The sequence below is a fragment of the Drosophila gunungcola genome, unplaced genomic scaffold (genome assembly GCF_025200985.1).
Source record: "Drosophila gunungcola strain Sukarami unplaced genomic scaffold, Dgunungcola_SK_2 000145F, whole genome shotgun sequence".
Lineage (NCBI taxonomy): Eukaryota > Metazoa > Arthropoda > Insecta > Diptera > Drosophilidae > Drosophila > Drosophila gunungcola.
The window spans coordinates 152,830-173,665 of NW_026453306.1; the positions used below are offsets into that span (position 1 = coordinate 152,830).

General features: G+C 40.4%; 4 protein-coding genes across 5 annotated transcripts; all 4 read right to left on the reverse strand.

Annotated features, from left to right (window-relative positions):
- Nucleotides 1-2,507: 2,507 nt before the first annotated feature.
- On the reverse strand, nucleotides 2,508-10,340 carry LOC128265673 (uncharacterized). 2 transcript variants are annotated; one of them, XM_053001856.1, is made up of 3 exons: nucleotides 10,032-10,340; nucleotides 3,944-4,823; nucleotides 2,508-3,327 (listed from the first exon to the last, which is right to left on the reverse strand). In XM_053001856.1, the coding sequence occupies exons 2-3, from the start codon at nucleotides 4,809-4,811 to the stop codon at nucleotides 2,747-2,749; spliced, it is 1,449 nt and encodes a 482-aa protein (XP_052857816.1). In that variant the 5' UTR covers nucleotides 4,812-4,823; nucleotides 10,032-10,340; the 3' UTR covers nucleotides 2,508-2,746. The 2 variants fall into 2 exon arrangements, with proteins under 2 accessions (XP_052857816.1, XP_052857815.1); XM_053001855.1 differs by having other exon boundaries at nucleotides 3,944-4,833.
- A 2,145-nt stretch (nucleotides 10,341-12,485) lies between these two features.
- On the reverse strand, nucleotides 12,486-15,934 carry LOC128265671 (V-type proton ATPase subunit d 1). Its single transcript, XM_053001853.1, has 3 exons — nucleotides 15,557-15,934; nucleotides 14,197-14,705; nucleotides 12,486-13,405 (listed from the first exon to the last, which is right to left on the reverse strand). Exons 1-3 carry the CDS (start codon nucleotides 15,681-15,683, stop codon nucleotides 12,989-12,991), a joined length of 1,053 nt encoding a protein of 350 aa, XP_052857813.1. The 5' UTR covers nucleotides 15,684-15,934; the 3' UTR covers nucleotides 12,486-12,988.
- Nucleotides 15,935-16,807: 873 nt separating this feature from the next.
- Nucleotides 16,808-19,818, reverse strand: LOC128265675 (peptide transporter family 1). The gene is made up of 3 exons (XM_053001858.1): nucleotides 19,771-19,818; nucleotides 19,184-19,490; nucleotides 16,808-17,644 (listed from the first exon to the last, which is right to left on the reverse strand). Exons 1-3 carry the CDS (start codon nucleotides 19,816-19,818, stop codon nucleotides 16,875-16,877), a joined length of 1,125 nt encoding a protein of 374 aa, XP_052857818.1. The 3' UTR covers nucleotides 16,808-16,874.
- On the reverse strand, nucleotides 19,701-20,833 carry LOC128265676 (solute carrier family 15 member 2-like; the record flags this gene model as incomplete). Its single annotated transcript, XM_053001859.1, has 1 exon — nucleotides 19,701-20,833. A coding segment is annotated over one exon (939 nt), but the record flags the coding sequence as incomplete, so codon positions are not given.
- Between the last annotated feature and the right edge of the window lie 3 nt (nucleotides 20,834-20,836).

Below are 20,836 nucleotides of genomic sequence, written 5' to 3' on the forward strand. Positions count from 1 at the left end.
CTGGGCCACTTCGGTTCCACTTTGATTAATTAGACGCGTTTTCCATTCGCATATACTACATTTGTTTGGCGATACCCTGTGCAGGGCAGTTATCCTGCAGCAAATTGGCATTGTGGAAATTATATTGGCAAATTTCAACCTATAAACTCTATAAAACGAAGGGTCCTTTATTTTGTAGCAATTTTAAAGGGGAGACATTTTAAACAATTTCAAAGTTCATCGAACCCTTATTATAATTTAAAAATAATTAAATTCAACTTTTACATAAAAATGATCTTAAAATTAAGTAAAGTTAAAGTTATTAAAAACCCATTGTCTTATAATGTTTTAATGCCATCCAACGATTTATTGTATACATTTAATCATTGCGTTGAGATGTCAAGCTAATGGTTCAGTTTTTTTTTTTTTTTGACTTATAATCTACTGGGTATCGTCAAGGTCGACCCCCGCCGACCACCCTCTTTCCAAGTGATCCAACCGTCACTCTCGATTTGGCTCGGCCCTCCGTCCAAGTACAAGTGTCTAGTCAGGGATCCGCCACCCGAAAAAAATGCCACTTAATGGCACGCAATGAGTGAACGATGTGACAATGGATCTGACAAAACTGTCCGGCTAAATAAGCCTGGTCCTCACAGCGGGGCCAACTATCATTGTTGGCAAAGGTACTAGTTTTTTGGATCTAGGTAATGTACAAAGTATTAAAGAAAGTAAGTACCTAGGTAAGGTAAAAGGTACACAACTTGAGAAGTATCTTGGTAATGTAAAAGGCACAAAAAGGTTAAATACAATTTTTTTTTTTAATTATAAATTATGATATTGTGTCAAATTCTGCTATTTTTAAATTAAGTGGTTTTAAGCCTATTTGCAAACAAAACAAAATATATAATTCAGTTCCTAAAACCAAACATAAGCAGTTTTTAAAACAAGAAACCATATTTACTTAGGTAAGGTAAAATGCATTCTCACATACTTTAACATAAGTAAGGTATAAGGTTTCAATAATTTGTACCTAGATACGCACCTAGGTACAAGTATCTAGGTACAAACCAACACTGCGAACTTGTGAGTGGAATCCGGCAGAAAACACGTTCCGTCGAGACGAAACATATTTGAGTTTTGGCATGCACTTCGAACGTTATTTATTGTCTGATCCGCCTGCATTGTGTATTAATTAAACGCTCTGATTTACTTGCTGTTTTGGGCCCCCCTAGCTGTGTATAATTTATTACTTTTTAATGCGCGCCCAGTTGGGGGTTGATTTTCCCCCTTTCCGGTGCTGAAAATCAGAAAATCAGAAAATCAGAAAAATAGGTATATGAAAATGCAACTGCAACGGACGAGCGTCCAGATCATCTCAAGTTTATGGCCAAAGTCATGGGCCACTGCCAATGTGGCACTTGGCACTCACAATGTCCGCAAGGTAATGGACGAAAATGATTACAGCTTCGTAAATCAAGGCCCAGACAGGCATAACCATTACTCTACTTTTAGGCAATCAAAAATGCACATCCTATTTTGAAAAATTGTATGCCAAGAAAGCTAGGAAAACCATAAACTCTCAACATTTTTCAGGTGGTTGATAGCGAACCAAACTGAAAAACTGTGCCTTCAATTTTAGCTGTGCTTGACGAAAAGAGTCAAAAAAGACAAGAATTTGTATAGAAATTATTTATTTGTTCTAGAAGTATAATTGAATAATATGATACTAATATTTGTACTATTTTATAAACAATACATAGGTAGTTGATTTTGTAATTTTTGCAAATATAATATAACTGGTAAACAATTCTTCAAAATTATTAAAAATTTATAATTACAACAAATTTTAATTTCATACCAGAATATCAAACTTTATTTTCACTTTTATGCAGTTTAAATTCATGATTAAAGTAACGTGACCTCGATTTATTAATTGTTATTCGCAGTTTGCCAAGTTTATTTTTGTTGATAATTTGTGCAGCTAACGGCATACTTTTCGGCTTTATTATTTATGTAAAACACGTGTATTTAAAGATACGTATTGAAAATCTACATTTTATTTGGTTGAATACCAAATGCCTCATTCGTTTTTAAATCAAACATAGGTGTTACTTGGAGATAGATTAAAAAATTAAAAAAATATTAATACAAAAGTTAAAGAAAACAAAAAGAAATACTTCAATTGAAAAGCTTAAATTAAGAATATATGATTTTTATTGTTAATATATAAAGCGGCAACTTTCAATCGTTTTGGGGCTTAACTCACAATGCAGCTGGAATTTTGATGCAATTTAATTTGAATAATTAGCAAGAAGAGCAAAAACAGCTGAGACCATAGACCAAACTCAATAAAATCACAAAAATGCAGAAAAATGTGAGTTAAACTAATGGATCGCATAAATAGAATGAAAATAAGAGCAATTTTTCTAATGGGAACCCTTAAGAAGTGCCTAAGACTATAATTCTATATTTTATTTCTCCTCCGACTGGAATTTCCATGCAATTTAAATCTAGTAAAAACTCGTGAGTTGTTGGGGTATTTAATTTTCGACTTTTATTCGTTATAAATTTAAATAAATTAATGGTTCGAATAAATAGGGAATAAATAAGTGCAATTTGTCAATTTGGGGACCCTTAGTTAGTGCTTAACTCTATATGTTTTTTCTTTTCTTTTCTTTTCATTTATTTTATTTCTCCTCCGACCAGCTGCGGCGGTACAAGGTATTTACACTGTTGCCCAGCATGTTGGCAAACTCGCGCTGGCCGCTCAGTTGAAAAAATCCAGGATGCCGTTCAGCAGCTCGTAGGCGAAACCGGTCTCGTCCGTCGCCTCAACGGCGCTCGACTTCTTCTTTTTGTTCTTTTTCGTCTTCTTGGACTTCTTGGACTTGGGCGTGGTGGAGTCATCATCGGTGGCGGTGGCGGTGGCGGTGGTGTCGGGCGTAGGGGTCACCACCACTTCGCCACCCTCGACTGGAGCAACTGCAGCGGCGGTTTCGCCAGTTGCCACAGCTCCCGAATCGTCCTTGCTCTGCACCTGATCGTTAACCGATGTGGAGGTCGTGGTGCCTTGCCCTTCGGGAGTCACATGCTCGCGGGTTTGATCCACGGCGGCCACGGCGGCCACGGCAGCTGGCTTCTTCGCCGGCTTCTCCTCGTCGTCATCGTCCAGTTCATCCAGCAATCCCGCCAAGCTGAAGCCACCATAGTCGGCATCCTCGGGCGCTTCGGCCTCGTCATCATCCGCATAATCCTCGGCGTCGTCGTCGTCATCGGTATCCGCATCCGCATCCGCATCGTTGTCGCTGTCATAGTCATCCTCATCATCCTCGTCATCGTCACCACCAGCTGGAAAATAGGATTCAAATGTTAAAGGTAAGAGAATGATTAGTTAAGAAACTAAAATAGATAACAACAAAATTTTATAAATTTTTAAACAATTTTTTGAAGGTTGGCCCTCAAAAGCGAACCCACATGTCGCATACGCAATATTACAAACAAAAAGTTAAGTATACGTACACAAACGCAAATACTTAAAAATGATTTTATGCAATAATAATTATGAATATTTAGTTTGTTTTGTCAACATAGTAATAATTTTTGTAGCTCATGGATATAGCTATCAAAATAGTGTGGAAGCCACTTTTAAAAATAGATCAGATATTATAAACATTCGTTATGGTATACAAAGTGCAGATGAACTAGTATTTATAATAAATTTTTTTTATTTTTAAGGAATTATGAATAGTTTTGATTTCGCAAAAAAAAAAAAACCAAAAACCATATGAAAGGTTTTTTAAAACTGACTTTGAAAATTGCAAAATTACAAAATTTGGGAAGGCATTACCTATAACGACTCCCAAAATTTTCCTAAGCTTATTTATGGAAGGCTCAAATGTAAGGCAAATATTTCCTAAGTCAAAGTCAATTTTGTCCCAAAATATAATTGCATATCATAGCTCACCGGCGAATCCAAAGAGATCATCATCGTCGTCGTCGTCGTCATCGGAGCTGGGCTTCACGGGCAGCGGCTCCGCCTCGGCGACGCGGAGTCCTTCGGGTCCGAACTTGAAGCAGGAGACGCGCAGGGAGGCCTCCACCTCGTCGTCGGCCCGGAGCTCGAAGGCCAGACAGGCCTTGAAGTCCTTGGCGTCCTTGGACCGGGACAGACCGTAGACCTTGCCGCAGAACTTGGAGTAGCCGCCGGGCAGGCCGACGCAAATGGGACGGGCCCGTTTGCTGGAGATGCGACGCGAGGCCAGGGTGATGTCGCCGTACTTCAGGGACACGCTCATCTCGTCATTGCCCAAATAGGCTATCTTGGCACAGCCCGGTCCACTGGGCAGCAATGGCAGTCCGAACTTGCGGCAGCAGTCGCAATGCGTCTCCGTGCACTTGCAGAACTTGCTAATGGGATTCTCCGGCTTGGCAGTGGTCGGAGCGGCGGTGGGCTTGGGCTTGGGCTTGGCGGCCAGAGTGGTGGCCACCGCTGGAGCGGCTGCCTCGGGAGCGGCCACCTCGGCGGCCACTGCATTTGGGGTCTCCACATCCACATCCCCGCTGGCAATCTCATTGGCACTCTCGTCCACCAAAGAGGCTGGCGTCACCACTGCCTGCTCCACCACATCCGCATCCGCATCCGCATCCACCTTGGGCGGTTCCGATTCTGGGGGGGCCACATTGGGGTCAATCTCCTCGGGCGGCAGATCCAGCTGCTTGAAGTTCTCCGAGATCTTGTCCGTGCGCCGGAAGACGGTCTTGGCCTCCAAATGGGCGATGCAGGCACTGGCCACCAGCAGCACCATCAGCAGGAAGTTCCTCGAGCTGGTCATCTTGCCGCCAAACTGCAATAAACTGCAATAAACCATCAATAAAGGTAACCAAAAACCAAAAACAAGAGAACCACATACAAATTTTTAGCTTAGGGAAATATCAATCAATTTTATACTTTCGCAAAGCTACTGCTTTTCACTAAATCCACAATTAGCATAGGTATGTTTTTTAAGACTTTTTCCACAGCTATTAGATTTTTTGTTTTTTATTGTCAAAGGCTAAAAAATGTACATATCTCTCAACAAGAACGACATGTTCTGTAGAAAAGTGTTGTTTATATCTCTATACATTTGTTGTTGCCTGGCCTCGGTCTTATCAGTGTAGAAATGGTCCGCAAGGAAGGAATGAAAAATTGTTAGTGTAAAGCGCAGTGGTGCTCAAAATTCCCTTATGGCAGTGCATTTACCAATACAATTAAAAAAGTAAAACAAAAACGAAGTTAGTGTAAAGTCGAGAGTAAAACAAAAACAAATTGGCGAACCAAAAAAAAACGGTATATAAATTTTGTTGCCTTGCCTCGGTCTTATCAGTAAAAGGAATTGAAGAAACGAAAAATTGTTAGTGTATTTTGCCGGCACTCACATCTTCCTTTTCCTTTTCCTTTTCCAATTACAAAAACAAAAGGTGCTAAGCAACTGCTTTAAACACTGCTTTATGTGAGTTACATATTTTAGTTTCGAGAGTATTAAATTAAAAGTCAATTGCTGACCAGTGTAGCATAATCTATTTCATATTTGTGAAACAGTAAATACATATGTACATGTGTATGTGTGATTCGAGAAGAGAGAAGAGAGCTATTTCTGCGTAGGCAGAATCCGAATCGGAATTGGAAATCGAAATCGAAATTGAAATCAAAGTGGAGCGATTGAGGAAGGTGGTGGGTACAAAATCACCGAGAGGTATTCCAAAAGTCAACAGCTCGGAAATCGCTTTCAAGTGGCCAGCGATTAAATTTCACCGCATTCTTTCTCCTCTTTTTTTTTTGGTCGCCTCGTATTTTGCAAAAGAAATGAATTTAAATAAATATTGACATAATTTCTTTCACTTCGTTTGCTACCTTGCTTCGTTTTCGTTTCGACTGCCCGCTTCCAAATGCAAAGTAAACAAATTAGCAGCGAAAATCAATGGTTTTGAAAACCAAACACAAATCACAAAAACACAAAAAATGTGAATATAACAATAGACCGCGAAGAGACAAAAAACGAGAGTGAAATCTCTCTGCAAAGTTATTTAATTGACGAATTGGGTTAGCCACATTAGAATAGCCCCAACTCCGGAATTCATTCATTTCCAAAGAGCCAACAAGTTGGAGATCGTTGCCAACTCAAACTTGGCTGTGGCCTTTTTTTGTTTTTCGTTCTTTTTTTTTTCGTTTTTTTGGTTATTTCTTTTTGGGTGGCAGGGGGAGTCACCGATGGCAAAGTGAAATTTCAGCTATTGACTCATTTACCTCAAGTGCTTGATGGTGGTGATGGTGGTGGTGGTGATGGTGATGGTGGCAAGGGGAAATTTCAGAGCGCTCCAAGATGTCCAAATCAATTAGCGGCTCTTAACTGGAGCTCAACTGGCGGAGAAACCCGAAAGGTTTAGGCCGATAGCAGAACTAGTTAAAGGTAAATATGCATAGCGGTACACCCAGAAGTTGGGCTGGGCCAAGACATTCTAACTGATGATCTCAAACCCTAATTCTTCCAAAGCCATAATCCCAATTTAAGCAAAAGAAAAACAATATTATAAATAAGTTCAACCAAAAAAATTAATGTTTAGTTTTCATTAGTGTGTCTTGAAAATAAACTACTTTTGTCTGTAGTGTAAAAACAAAAATGGATGTAAAATTAATATTGGCTACATTATGTTTAATTTAGGCTTCCCATTAACTATTTACCATTGTTTTTCATATTGTAATTAGGTATCTGAAACTATTTCAATATTTAAGAATAAAACCATAAAAACTGTGTCAAAAAAAAAATAAATTTAAGCTGCTTCCTCGCTATTTTTAATTGCTAATCTTGTATCATTTTAATCGCATCTTTATATAATAACTTCAACTACTGACTAAAATCGAAGATCTTTAATTAATTTGTCGCATACATTTTCCCACCGCTAGCTTCATTCACAAAATAAACTCATTCTCATATCTCACATTGTTTTCAATCGTCAGCTTGTGCAGCCTTGAATGAAAATGCTTTGGCCCACATGGTGAGATGGTAATCTACTCCTCCATAACTTGCTTATGACCAAGTATTATCTGTGTCTGTTACCCATTATTATACCATTATAATGGTGCCCATTTCCTTACATCACTCATTTCCTTTTCCATTTTCAATTTTTTGTCTGAGAATGGCTAATAATATTCAGAAATCCAGCTGAACCTGTTCCACTTTCATTTTTCTCCCTGTTTTTTGGGGCCCTCTTTCGTGCTATATGTGTGTGTTTTTGATTTTGTGTAGGGTACGTGGCTCACAGCGTGATATGTGGTATCTGGACATTCCATTGATGACCTTCCGCTTGGGTGGAACCACAACCACACACACGAACACCATTTTGGGTGACCCAGTTGGTGGCGGTGGCTATTTGGCTAAAGAAAGTGTGTGGCTGAATATGGCTCTAGCTGTAGCTGTAGCCAAAGTCTGAGTTCGGGTACAAGTCCAAGAATAATTGCTCGGAATAATGCCAGTGGCCTTTGCCAATGACAGTGGGTCCACCCTAAACAATATTTGCATGGAAACTAAACTTTTGTTACATAAATTTTAAACTTTGGGGTATGAGATGAGTGTTTAATTAATAACAGGAAAAGTATCAAAATAAAACTAATTTGGTTAAAAAACAAGGACTTTTAGACTCTTTGGTATAAAAATTAAACCAAAACGTAAAGGGATTATATTATTTAGTAATGAATTAATGCTTATACTTTAATACTGTCTGTAGTTCGTTTTCAAGACACAATTATTTTAACAAAACATTCCGTTTTTTTGGGTTTATAGATTAGGTGTTACTTGGTTTAATGTAGGCAGGACCCACTGTACCCACTCAAGGTGCTCTTAGGCAGACACTTCCACAAGTCTGTCCATGGAAACTGCACTTTGATGGTGCACTTTACTTCCTTTTACCATAATTTCACCAGAGGCCGGCCAAAAATTCCAATACTTCGAAAGTCCAGTTTTGGGCCTTCATTTGCATGTGGCATTTGGAAACGGGCCGAATAAAATATTTGAAAAAAAAGCCCACGTGTGAATGCCCTCTCTCTCTCTCACTCACTGCCTCCTATTTGTTTTTGTTAGCTTGTCGAGCATTTTCGAATTTTGTTAATAAATTATAACGGTTGTGAAAAGTTATTAGCATTAATTAATTATTAAACGCATAGGAAAATAGAAAGTGAGACAGTGTGCAGTGTTTTTTTTTCTTTTATCGAAATTATCATAATACAATCTGCTTCTTCTTTTTTTTTTTGGGCAGGGGGGTTTACTCATCGAAATCGAAATCGTTAATTATTCAGTATGACAGCGAAAGTGATGCAAAAATTTGGAAAAAAATTTCTTTTGATATTGTCTGCATTGCTGATTATAAATGGTATTTGTTGTTTTTGTTTCTGAGATCTGTGCTTCTAAGCCACACGTTTGGTGATTACGAAACCAGCTCGTTTCCATTATGCTAAACAGTTTGTCAGACTTTTACATCCTTCGGTTTGGTTTATATAACCCCATATACACACTCGTACAGGCCCAAAGAAATTTGCATAATTTTTATTGCTTTTCTTTCGGCTGCTGTAAGATGTCTGCTTACCACTTTCTTCTGCCTGTGTGTGTGGGTGAAATCGCTGGGCAACTACAATAGCGACAACAACAGCAAAACAAAGCGAAGAGGAGGTAAAAATCAAAGTTACCATAATAATAATAATAATAATAACGATAATAATGATGACCATGTCGAGAGACCTATGCCAAAATTAAGGTTAAGTTCTTTAATGCAGTCAACGGTGAAATTTTCTGTTTCTGTTTGCCATGGGCGTGGCCGGGGGCGTAAGCGGGGGCGTAAGCGGGGGCGGGGCTAAAAACACATGTACTAATGGGGGATATTTCCGGTCAAGGCTGACCCGATGGACCAGAAAATTAGACCGCTTGAGTTGGGAAACCTTGGATTTCAGCGCTTAGATGGACAAAAAGGCCTAAAGAATCAATGTTGAAAGTTGTTTTTGGTTAAAACTATTTTTTAAACACTATTATTATCTTGGAATTTATTTTGAAGAAATTAAACTTTTGTTTTAAGCTCTTATCTGGTCTTAATATATTTATAATTCTTGCTTTGAAACACATATTTAGGTAGGTTTAAAAATTATGGAATATCTATAAAAGATATATATAATAAGGTTATATATTTGTTTAGAATTCTTTTAAAAATCTTGAATGATAAGAGCAATTGGTGTAAAGATAAAAAACATATTATAAAAAAAAAAAAGTAAGGTGAAAATAATACAAGGTTCAATATTTTTCTGTCCGATACAGCACAACAAATTTTCATTATGAATGCTCTTTGATAGCTGGATTTGGTCCTCAATTAGGCGCAGCTGCCTCCGCTGCCTTCTTCGGCCCAAAAGCCAGCCACCTGAGCCAAAAGTTGGTCTTTTGGACCAGCTGGGCAACAAACGGACAACTGGACAGACGGACAACCGGACAAACGGACAAACGGACAGACAGTTCCACTTTCCAGCACCTGAGACAGCAAAGAATGCGACGCTGATGGTAAATGGTAACTGGTGATGGTGATGGTGATGGTGATGGTGATGGTGATGGTGATGGCGGTAGTGATGGTGATGGGTTGTAGAAAGTAAAACGAACGAAGAACTCGAACGAACGAACGCTCGACGCGTTTCTTTTGTTTTGCCAAATTCAAATAAGTTGATGACAAGGAAAAGAAGAACGCACAAAACGGCGCAAACAGAAGCGGATGGATGGATGGCCATACTACTATACTTCACTATAGATGGAGATCTGGAGAGTTAGGAGCGGTGAGCGGTGAGCGTGGAGCGTGGAGCGGGGTCTTCGAGGGGACATTGTGGGGGCCAAACTGGTTGACACAATTCCACGACTGACGACCAACGACCAGCGACCAACGACTGTCCACTTTTACGTGCAATTGCCGCTTCGGCTTTGGTTTTTCCAACTTCAACATTATTGGCCCACTTAGGCGACGACCGCATTTCACCTTTTCGCATATCTTACCTATGAGTATGTTATCCTGGTATCCTGCAGTCTGTATATATTGGCCCTATATATATATATGCATATATATAGCTGCTGCTCCCGTCACACTTCCGTTTTTTGCACTTGGAACACAAAAAAAACTATAGCACAACGCGCCTTAGAAAAAAAAAAAAAAACAAGTAGGATTTGAACTTGGCGCGTAGGTTGTAGTATAGGTAGTATAGGTAGTATAGGTAGTACAGGTAGTATAGGTAGTAGCTGGTTGATCGCTCCTCTTTATAAGACTGAACTCAACGCTCGGGGACGCGGAACTCGACTGCGCGGACTTGGAGCCACCAGGCCGAGTTATGGGCGATTCCATGGGTTGTGGGGCCCCCAGCTGATCGAACCACCACCACCAACAACAACAACAACAAAAACAAAAACAACAACAACAACAACAACAGCAGCAGCAGCTTTCTTTTCGCATCGCATCGCATCGAACGTGTTCGGGGTTCGTTGGCTTGCTGGCTTTGTTGTTTGCTGTTTGTTGTTTGTTGGCCTGTTGGCTTGATGGCCTGTTGGCTTGCTGGCGGCACCTGCTCCACAGAGTACGGTACGCACTAGGCCAAGATCCAATAATACAAGATACAATACGGAAAGGCCTAACGGTAGTGCGCCGATCTATGGGCACGTAGCACGTAGCACGCTGCATGCAATTAACCCAAGACACAGAAAAAAAATGTTTGAGTACAGACAAAAAGTAAGCTAATGATCATCTAGACCCCCTTCTTCGGCGCATAGTTACAAATAGTCTGATCAAGAAATGTTTGGAACCTTTTAGATACTATCTGAATCTAGATCTTAAATTTCTGATCTATTTTTAAAAGTTTTAACAACAAATTTGACAAAAAGTAACCTAGTTTTCAGAGCATGGCATTATATAGTCTGATAAAGAAATGTTATACCTTTCGGATCTAAGCTCATTTAACACTAACATATATCTTTAAAATCTCAACCTACAATTTTCTTAATATTTTTCAACATTTTGAAAGGAGTAACACCATTAAAGCAAACAAAAAAAGGGACAAGAAAACAAAAAAGTATAGTAAGAATGTAGTGATCATCACCCCATTTTCAGCGCATGGTAAATAGTAGTCAGATCAAGAAATGCTATAGCTTCCGCATCTTATCTATCACAAGAATCTCAACCTATAAAATTTTGATTTATTTTTAAATATTTTTAAATGGGGTTACATCATTATAATTTAGACAAAATTTATTAAAAATTAATTCAAAATGTTTAATGACTTTTAACGTAGATTTCTAGATAATCAAACAAACAAACAAATTTTCGGAAAATTAGAAACTAAAATCCTTTTCTTTAAATATAAAACAAAAATCGTTATAAAATGTAACTTCAAAGTTCGAATGCAAAAACATATATTTTTGTGTAAATTAAAAAGTATTTAAAACCTTTTCAAAATTTTAAACAGGTTTTTGTTTTGAGTGCACGCAGTGACTCTTCCTCTTCCTCGTGCCAAGTTGGTTACTTTTGCTTGAATCAGCAGATGGATTACAACAGAGGACTTCCTTTGTCTAGCCATAAGATCCCCCGATGAGTAATACTGCAGTGGGGCACACCCTGAAGGTATGGAAGCCTTGAACTCGGTCATAAAGACAAAGAATACCTTCCAAGATCCTTGGACACTCCCACACTTCAAAAGTTGAAGCCTACGTGAACGCACTCTCTTGCATGCTAATTTCAGAATCTTAGCAAGATCAGTTTCCAAATCACTTCTTTATGAATGGCATACAATAAATGAAGCAATACTGACAGAGTCATCCATATTAAACCATTCAGATCTTGAGACTTTAAAAATACACACAAAGCTGGTACCTTTTCACAAATCATAAGAACATATAATAAAATTGCTTACTGATATACAACTTAGTTTGAGATTTCAAATTTATTGCGCATAATTTTAAACATAAACAGCTTGAATTTAAAAATTACTCCCACAAAAGTAAAACCAAATCCTGCCGAAAAGCATCTGTTAAAATAAAATAAAAGCATATTTAAAGAGGCAGTAAAGTTAAGCTTTCTACGGCACTAAACTTGATATCATTCGCTGGCCCACAACTCGTTTGACGTCTTATCCAATTTTTATGTAACCCCATACGACCCGTGATTATTTGTCCAATCGATTGATATTTCAGGCTTTGTCTAATGAAGCATCCAAAAAAAGACTTCCCAGATACGACAAGAGAAAAGTATAAAGGTTGAATTTAAATTTGAATTTGAAGAAAAGTGTTTATAGCTGATGCGAAAACAAACAAGAAAGTTGATATCAGGGGCGATCGCTTAAGCGACAGCTGCCCAACTAATGAATCTTGTAAGACAGGCATTGAGTGTTCTCATTTAAATGCTGATAGAATACAAAACACGGGCTACATGCGCAATTTACATAAATAAGTTAATAGACAGAACCGTTCGGGGGAATGTTTGAAAACATGTTTTAATATTTGATTTATCATTCACATATGTAGTTTTTGTATAAGTATGCATTTTCTATATAGTAGTTAACATATGGTGCTGATGCTTTCCTCTTTCTCTACATTCAATTTGAACTGATTTCGTTCCGTTCGATAATTATACATATGTACACAAACACGAAGCCCTGGAAGGGACACTAAAGATCCCCCCCGGAATACATATTATATGGTTATCTAATGGGGGGCCAATGCTGACGGCAATTCCGCTCTGGGTTTGAACACTTGACAAAAATATGCGGCCTGGGCCGGCAATAATACTCGCAACAAAACTACATACAGACACAGTTTCATAATATAATATACATTAAACAATTGAATAACAAGGGTATGGGTGGGGGGGGACAAACAAACAAAAAAAAAAGGCATATCGAAAAAAGGCAGGAGGAAAAAAACGTATCATATTATTATTATGTTATTTTGTATGCCAAATGATCGCACGCTTAGAAGATGGGTATGTAGTTGTCGATCTTGGCGCGATGCTTCTGGGCGACGCACTCGGCGATCCACACGATGTTGCGGCACTCCTGCTCCTTGAGCTTGAGGTACGCGTAGAAGACGCCGAAGTGGAACTGCTGCAAGAAGGCGTACACATTGAGCTTGACCTCGTGCTCGAAGAACTTGTCCTCGAGCGTCTTGTCGCCGGGATTGTTGCCCGATCCGTCGAACAGGGCGGCGTACTCCGCATAATACTCGGCCACGGTCTTCACCTGCTCGTAGTCGTCGGCGCGGGCCAGAGCGGCCAGGCCATCGGGGTACATCTTGCCGCAGTTGGGGTACAGCTTGGCGCGATCGTCCTTCGACAGCTCCGTGCCAAAGGAGTTGATGGTGATGATGATGGCACGACGATCGGCCTCGAACTGCAATGGTAAGTGGCAATTACATTATTGTTATTATATTTACAAGGAAGGTTTAGCCTGTAAAGCTGACTGTAAAGCTTCCTAGTTTCCTAATTAATTTATCAACATGGGTCAAAGCGTCATTTAAGATTGTCATTAAGTTGTTAAAGTTATATTATTATTATGAAACAAAAAAGTGTAACGAAACGATATCATTTGAATTTATGGCTGTGAAAAGTTTCTTAGTTTTCTATTTAATTTTTTAACTTCACAGCATAGTCAAAGATGGTTATAAAGTTGTTAAAGTTACAGTAAGACTTTTAATTGAAACTAAACTATAACATCGATATAAAGCCAAAGATAAGACTATGAAAAGTTTCCTAAACTTCCAACTAATTCATGGTTATAAAGTTGTTAAAGTTACATTACTATTTTTATATTTACAAGTGAAACAATAAAGTCTTAGCCTCTAGATTTATGACTAAAAAGTTTCCTAAATTCAATATTAATTTTTTAAAATGGGTCTAAGCATAACCAGAGATTGCTGTAAACTGTAATGATCTAACGCGCTTAAAAACCATCAAAATGTAATATTTAAAGTCTGAAGTGCACTAAACTGGGATAATAATCCAAAAGAACATTTTCTGCTATTAAATTTCAAGCTTTTCCCTCATATAAGCCCCCATGAGGGTAAGTTGCACAGTGAAAACCTAGATTTCAAGTACTCTATTGACTAAGTAACGCCTCATGCTTTTCTTATCCAAAGTTCTGGCATGCAATGTCCCCCCAGAAGAGAAGGGATGGCCACTCACAGCCAGGATCTCGCACATGACGTCGGCGGTGGCGCCGCCCATGTTCTTGCAGAAGTTGTAGAACGCCTCCAGATAGGCCTTGTACAGGGTGTTGCGGATGATCTCGATGTTCATCTCGTCCAGATCCTGCTCGGAGATGCAGTCGACGAAGAAGGGGGCCAGCGGAGTGTCCACCAGGACGGCGTTGTACAGCTCGGCGGGCGTGGACGCCACATGGATGGCCTCCATCTGCTCGAAGCTGCCCAGTGGATGGCACTTGGGGATCAGCTCGGAGATGGGGCGCTGGTGCAGCGTGCCGGTGATCAGCAGGATGATGTTGTCGATCATGTAGCCGTAGGTGATGAAGTCCAAAAAGTTGGACAGCGGCTCCACGGCATGGTTCCGCATGTGCTGGAACTCGATGACCAGCTTTTCGCGCAACTTGTCGTCGATCACGGACACCGACAGAGGCGAGGGCTCGTTGGCCAGGAAGCTGCCATAGTCCGTTCCCTGCAGATGCAGCTTGAGATCTGTAAAAGCCAGAAAAAAACAGGTTAGTATACCATTTTGAATTGTAACTAAACAATATACATACGGCAAAGTTTTAGAAATGGTTCTGGGTATATTTTATAATCTCTACTTTCTAAAAAACAAATTCGAATAATTGGATCTTGATGATTTCGCCTACAACTCGTTCCTAACGAAAAGAAAACTGTGTCTAGCTATATGAGTGGAAAAAAAGACTGTGAAAACTAGAAAAGACTTTGGCAGAACACTTTGGAGTCAATTATACAATTTAAATTCAAAAATGGTATGATATTGTTTAAACTTTGCCTTCACAAACTGAAGTTTTGTTAAAACATGTATTGTCATTTAATTTATTCAAATTTAAAGATAATTTGAACGAAAGTAAATAGTTTTACAATAGTTTTGAAAGCCCATGGAGTAAGCTTCGAAAAACAGGTCCTTAGATATTATTTCCTACATTCTGAAGTCCACAATATCCAGGAAAAATAAGTAAAATGTGATTAATTAATTTTGAATATTCGTGGGTGGTTTAAGCAGTTTATGAAGTTAGCTCCCAAATGTTTTTTAGGCTAAAGCAGGGTATTTTCAAGGTAACCTTCTCTTGAGATCTGTAAGGTCCAGGAAAAATGGGTGAAATCCTTGGAAAAACTATGTAGAATCCAGTTAAAAAACGTCAACAAATCACAAGACAAGCTTACACACACCAGCGCATCGATATATTAACAGTCGTGTGCATGTATACATACACACACACGCACGCCACTGTTATCGCGGCGGTCATGTGACCCAGGGGCGTGTGGGAAAATGGGGTTTTCGGGGGGTGTTTAAAGTTTCCAGCTTGGAAAGTACTCACCCTCCAAGGTCTCGCACTGCACCAGGTTCAAATAGTCGGCCTGCTTGAGGATGCCGCACTTGAAGCCGCGGCACAGACCCTCCAGGTATCCATTATCGATGTTGAACATAAAGCCCGAGCTGTTCATCTTGATGACACACTACGCACACACAGACACAAAATTGGAGTGAGAAAGAGAAATAGGTGACGAATTCCACTGGATTCCTGGCTGGCGCTGGCGGATTCCTTTCTATTGGACTGCTCTCGCTCGACCGAAAGTTGCGCGAATTGTGTGGCAAAAAGCGTGCAGTTCGAAACGGAGCGACGGTGAAAATTCAACCTTTTTCTCTATCGATCGACAAGTCATATGATTTCCAACTCTTCCTCTTCTTGTTTTTTTTTCTCGCCCAACTGTCAGCGCAGAAGTGCCTAAAAATGGCCAAATGTCAGGTGACGTGCGCCTTACAGCACGCTGTTAAGTTTCCCCCAAGTCTGGCAACGCTTCGAGTATTTAAATTTGAATTTCGCCTTTTATATTCCATTTGTTCGTTTATTGCTTTTTAAGCATACACAAATAAAATGAAAATATTAATTTCTCCTAGTTTAACACTTAAACTTTAGCTTGTGCTCAGACTTAAAGTAAAAAAAGTTCTAAGTGTACTTATTTATATAACCTATTAACAGCAAATGTTAAATGTAATTTACAGATTTTGTAGGTTCGTTGTTATTAATTTGTTTATTACTTTAATTTAAAGACTGAACTTTTAAAGACCTTGATAAATTTATGTTTTTAAGATTTTAATTCTAACAAACGTTTTTGGCTTGCAGTTTTGTTTATAGTAATATAATAAAGGGAAACATCAAAAGTATAAAGTATATTAAATTAAATTACGGACTTTATTCGTTAAATTGTATTTAATATTTCAGAAATAGAACAAATCCTAAGCGTGCTGATTTAGCGAGCTTGAGCAGAAAAATCTTAAATGATAAGCCAACACAAGGCTTAAACGAATAAAGAACTAAATATTTGTTGTAATTATTTTGTTTTTATTTCTCATTTTCTCATTTTTTCTCAAAAAATATTTATCATTCGCAATGTTTATGGGAATCTTTATTAAGGCGCACAAATGGATCGAGAAAAAAGACTATAAAAAAAAATTAAAAATAAAACTTGTTTCTTAATGCTGTTTTAAGGGGAATATTTATTAAACAGAATCTAATTAAACAGAAATGTATCAAATAAAAACACTTATCTTGTTTTTTAGTGCTCGAATTGAAATCATATTTATTGACGTGCATAACACAAATCAGGTTATCATAACTGTTTAATTTTAGGACCCTAATCCCTCTTCAGTTGGTCGTGCTCCTGCCGCCTTCGTTCCCACTCCCGGCGCCGGGCCCTTATTCTCTCGGTGATGGCGGCCACCTCGTCGTACGGCTGGTAGAAGTGGGCCACGAACATGAAGATCAGCATGTCGAAGAACATGAGGCCGGCGAAAAGGAAGAACTCGCTGGCCTGCGACTCGAAGAACTTGAGTTCGGCGACCACCACAACGATGACGTTGCCGAAGGCCACGGTGAGCAGCCAGCATGCCTGCAGCACGCTCTTCATGCTGGCCGGCGACTGGGAGTAGGAGAACTCCAGTCCGGTGACGGAGAACATCACCTCGCCGAGCGTCATCACCACGTACTGCGGCACCAGCCACACCACACTCATCGAATTCGGAGCGGTGACCTCCACCATTCGCGACACGAACTCCCCGTGGCTCTGGCCAATGAGGAGGGCATAAACGCCGCCAGCTCGCAGTGCCACTTGGGTGAGATGGTGATCGGCCACCTGCACCGCATACCCGCCCGTGTTCAGCTCGTAGAGATCGTGATTGCGGGCGGGCTGGTCCAGGGCCACGCCGCCCGTCGAGTCCTCCGTCCAGACCACTCGCGTGGTGGCCAGCAGATTGGCCAGCGTGCGCACAAAGGCCCACGAGCGGTTGGACTTCTGCACCTCGTCCTCGTACCAGTACTTCACGATCGCGTGCGCAGGTCGCAGGAACAGCGAGTGGGCGGTGGCCTCGTACAGCTGCTGGGTGCCGCCCTCCAAGGTGGAGCATCCTAAGGAGAACACAGGTAGGCCAATTATTTACTACTGAAATCGATCTATTCCCAAGGGAAAAGGGCATTATCTTTAGGGACTTAAGCATAACCACTAGTTTACGCCATATCATTATCAAAACACAACTGTCAAAAGTCCGAAAAAATCACACGAAGTTTCGGTTTTAATATTAACAAAAATAATAGTGGGAATGCATTACCTCTTCGAACTCGTCTCAAAATTTCAAAACACATGAGCCAAAGTCAGCCAATTTCCGCCAAAAATCACGATGCAAAAATTGGTCATAAAGTTAATTTTTCAAAAAGTCTATTTTGAAAATTGGTTTTGTTTATTGAAACCAAATTTATTGCTCTAAACCGATTGTAGATGGGAACAGTCACTCTTATGGCTCTACCTCTAATTTTGGCCAAGTTACGAACGCTTTAGGAATTTTTTATTTGTCAAATCTCCAAAAACCCAAAAATGGGAACCTAAAATATCGGTTTTTGTATCAAAACCTTGGGAAAAATTGGTCACCAGATGGAATGTCATACATCGACGAATTCGTCATTAAATTGCCAATCAAATGGCATTCTCAGTTAAAAATTTTTCAGATTTTCAAAAATTCGCAAAAAATGATGATGTACCCCCTTATCAAAAATGCAAAAATTGGTCATAAAGTTAATTTTTCAGAACCCTATTTTGAAAAATCGATTTTTCATATTAAAACCATTTATTTGGTTCTAAACCGATTTTAGATGGGTAGTATAGGTTGCTAGCTGTCCAAAACAGTCACTCCTATGGCTCTACCTCTAATTTGGCCAAGTTACAGCAAAAGGACGCTTTAGGAATTTTTGTATTTGTCAAATCTCCAAAAACCCAAAAAAGGCACCTAAAATATCGGTTTTTGTATCAAAACCTTGGGAAAAAATGGCCACCAGATGGGATGTCATACATCGGCGAATTCGTCATTAAATTGTCAATCAAATGGCATTCTCAGTTAAAAATTTTTCAGATTTAGAAATTTTCGCAAAAAATGATGATGTACCCCCTTATCAAAAATGCAAAAATTGGTCAAAAATTAATTTTTCAAAACATTGATTAAAATAAAATCGGTCTTTGTATCAAAACAAAATGAATCATTCTAAATCGATGGGATATTTCAATCGTATGGCATTCACAGCAAAAAGTTTTTTATTTTAATAAATAATCATAATGATTTGCCTTATATAAAATGGCAAAAATTACAAAAATTATTTTCCAAGTAATATGTATGTCACCTTTGGATTCTTTGAAGGTATTTCCAAGGCAACCGACGTCATTCTTTGGGACAGCTTGATTGGTGATCCTAAATCTCTAGCGGTTTCGCTGTGAGCACCCCTGATATCTTTTAATGGCATGAGCTTAGACTAAAATTATCCTAATGTGCGGGGTCTCACTTATCTCTAGGGATTAGCCAGTCGTTGGCTTTGCCAGGTCTAAGTTGGCCTTTAATAATTTCACAAGTTAATGCTTTAATTTCGATTTTGGCAACTGCGGAGAGGCTGTGGCCAACTCACCTGCGGTCAGGCTCTCCACGGTGTAGGTCAACTTGAAGGTGCCGTCGGCGCTAGTGGGCACACTGCCCGAGTAAAAGTAGTCCAGACCCTTCAAGGTGAAGCTCTGGCGGGCCCCCAGGTTCGTGTTGAATCGGTACTCGCAGTCGGGAATGCCGCTGAAGACCCTAAGCTGGGTGAAGCCACTGCTGGGGATCAGGGGATAGGTATGCTGCAAGATATACACACAGGTACTGTACTGTAGGTTCAAAGTCGGAACTTGGAAGCTCGGAAACTTGGAAAATTGGAAAATTGGTGTGAGAATGTTCCACTAAGAGAACCCCCTTCAGTTAGGCATGTTCAAAAAATACAAACTAGTTGAGGCGACTACCCAAAAGCTGAATTTAATCATTGGACAATGCCCGCCATTGCCCATTGAAATCGAGACTTACACACAGAGGGGTACACAAAGCACACAGTTCAGTGGGAAATAAACATTGTGGGACAGACAAAAGAGACGACACGCAGCGGGTTATATATATATATATCAATAGTTTTCATTTATTAGATTAACCAGATGGATGTCTGGTCATATGCAACAACGCACTTACACTTAGCTGGGAATGGACAGTGGCCACTAAGGATTCACATATACACATCTACAAATACATATAATACACAACACAGGAGCGAATTTCAGATCGAATTTAGATCGTAGATCCCAGATCGTAGATCCTACTCGTCAATGTCCTTGCCCTTGTTTTCAACGCCGCCCTCGAGGGGCGGGATCTCGGCCTTGGCATCGCCGCCCGTCAGGGGCTGGGCCTCCTCCGCCTTGTTGGGATCATTGGGCACATAGTAGTAGGCCATCACCATGAAGAGCAGCATGTCGGCGAACATGAGGCCGGCGAAAAGGAAGAACTCGCTGGCCTGCGATTCGAACAGTGCGGCCTCGGCAATGATGACCACGATGACGTTGCCGAAGGCCACGGTGAGCAGCCAGCATGCCTGCAGTACGCTCTTCATGCTGGGCGGTGCCTGGGCGTAGGAGAACTCCAGTCCGGTGACGGAGAACATCACCTCGCCGAGCGTCATCACCACGTACTGCGGCACCAGCCAGAGGATCGACATCGAGTTGGGTACCGTCACCTCGACGAGATTGGACAGATAGCCTTCGGTGTCCGATTTGGATATGAGTAGCGTGTACACTCCGCCCGTGTGGACATTGAACTCGCCAAGGAGCGACTCGTCCACGTAGACCTTGTAGTCCGCCGAATTGACGCGCGTGAGTAGCGTCTTGGCGGCCAACGCCTCGTAGGCCACATCGCCCTTGGAAACACTCTCCCAACGGATGGTGGCACCCTGCGGCACATTGGCCACGTTGCGGATCAGCGGATGACTCTCGCTGGGCTTGTCCACGAAGTCCTCCTCCCAATAGTGTGTGGTCGCATTCGTCGGATTCAGGAACAGCGACCAGGCCTTATTCTCGCTCAGCGGTTTGGTGGCATCGGGCACACTGAACGTGCAGGCCGGATTCGTCGTGGTCAGCGAGTATCGGAGGTTCACCGAGCCGGGTACATAGAGATCCTTGTTGGTGTACGCATTCAGCGCCGGCACCAGCACGCTCTCCACGCCCGCCAAATTGGAGGTGAAGATGTAGTCACAGTTCTCCGTGTT

Coding starts and splice junctions, on each gene's coding strand:
- LOC128265673 (XM_053001856.1), bottom strand. CDS start 4,811: ATGACCAGCTCGAGGAACTTCCTGCTGATGGTGCTGCTGGTGGCCAGT. Junction 3,328..3,943: donor TGATCTCTTTGGATTCGCCG/GTGAGCTATGAT, acceptor CCTATTTTCCAG/CTGGTGGTGACGATGACGAG.
- LOC128265671 (XM_053001853.1), bottom strand. CDS start 15,683: ATGAACAGCTCGGGCTTTATGTTCAACATCGATAATGGATACCTGGAG. Junction 14,706..15,556: donor GCAGTGCGAGACCTTGGAGG/GTGAGTACTTTC, acceptor TGGCTTTTACAG/ATCTCAAGCTGCATCTGCAG. Junction 13,406..14,196: donor TCATGTGCGAGATCCTGGCT/GTGAGTGGCCAT, acceptor TTACCATTGCAG/TTCGAGGCCGATCGTCGTGC.
- LOC128265675 (XM_053001858.1), bottom strand. CDS start 19,818: ATGTGTATATGTGAATCCTTAGTGGCCACTGTCCATTCCCAGCTAAGT. Junction 19,491..19,770: donor CTGTCCATTCCCAGCTAAGT/GTAAGTGCGTTG, acceptor GGGTTCTCTTAG/TGGAACATTCTCACACCAAT. Junction 17,645..19,183: donor CGTGGAGAGCCTGACCGCAG/GTGAGTTGGCCA, acceptor TGTTCTCCTTAG/GATGCTCCACCTTGGAGGGC.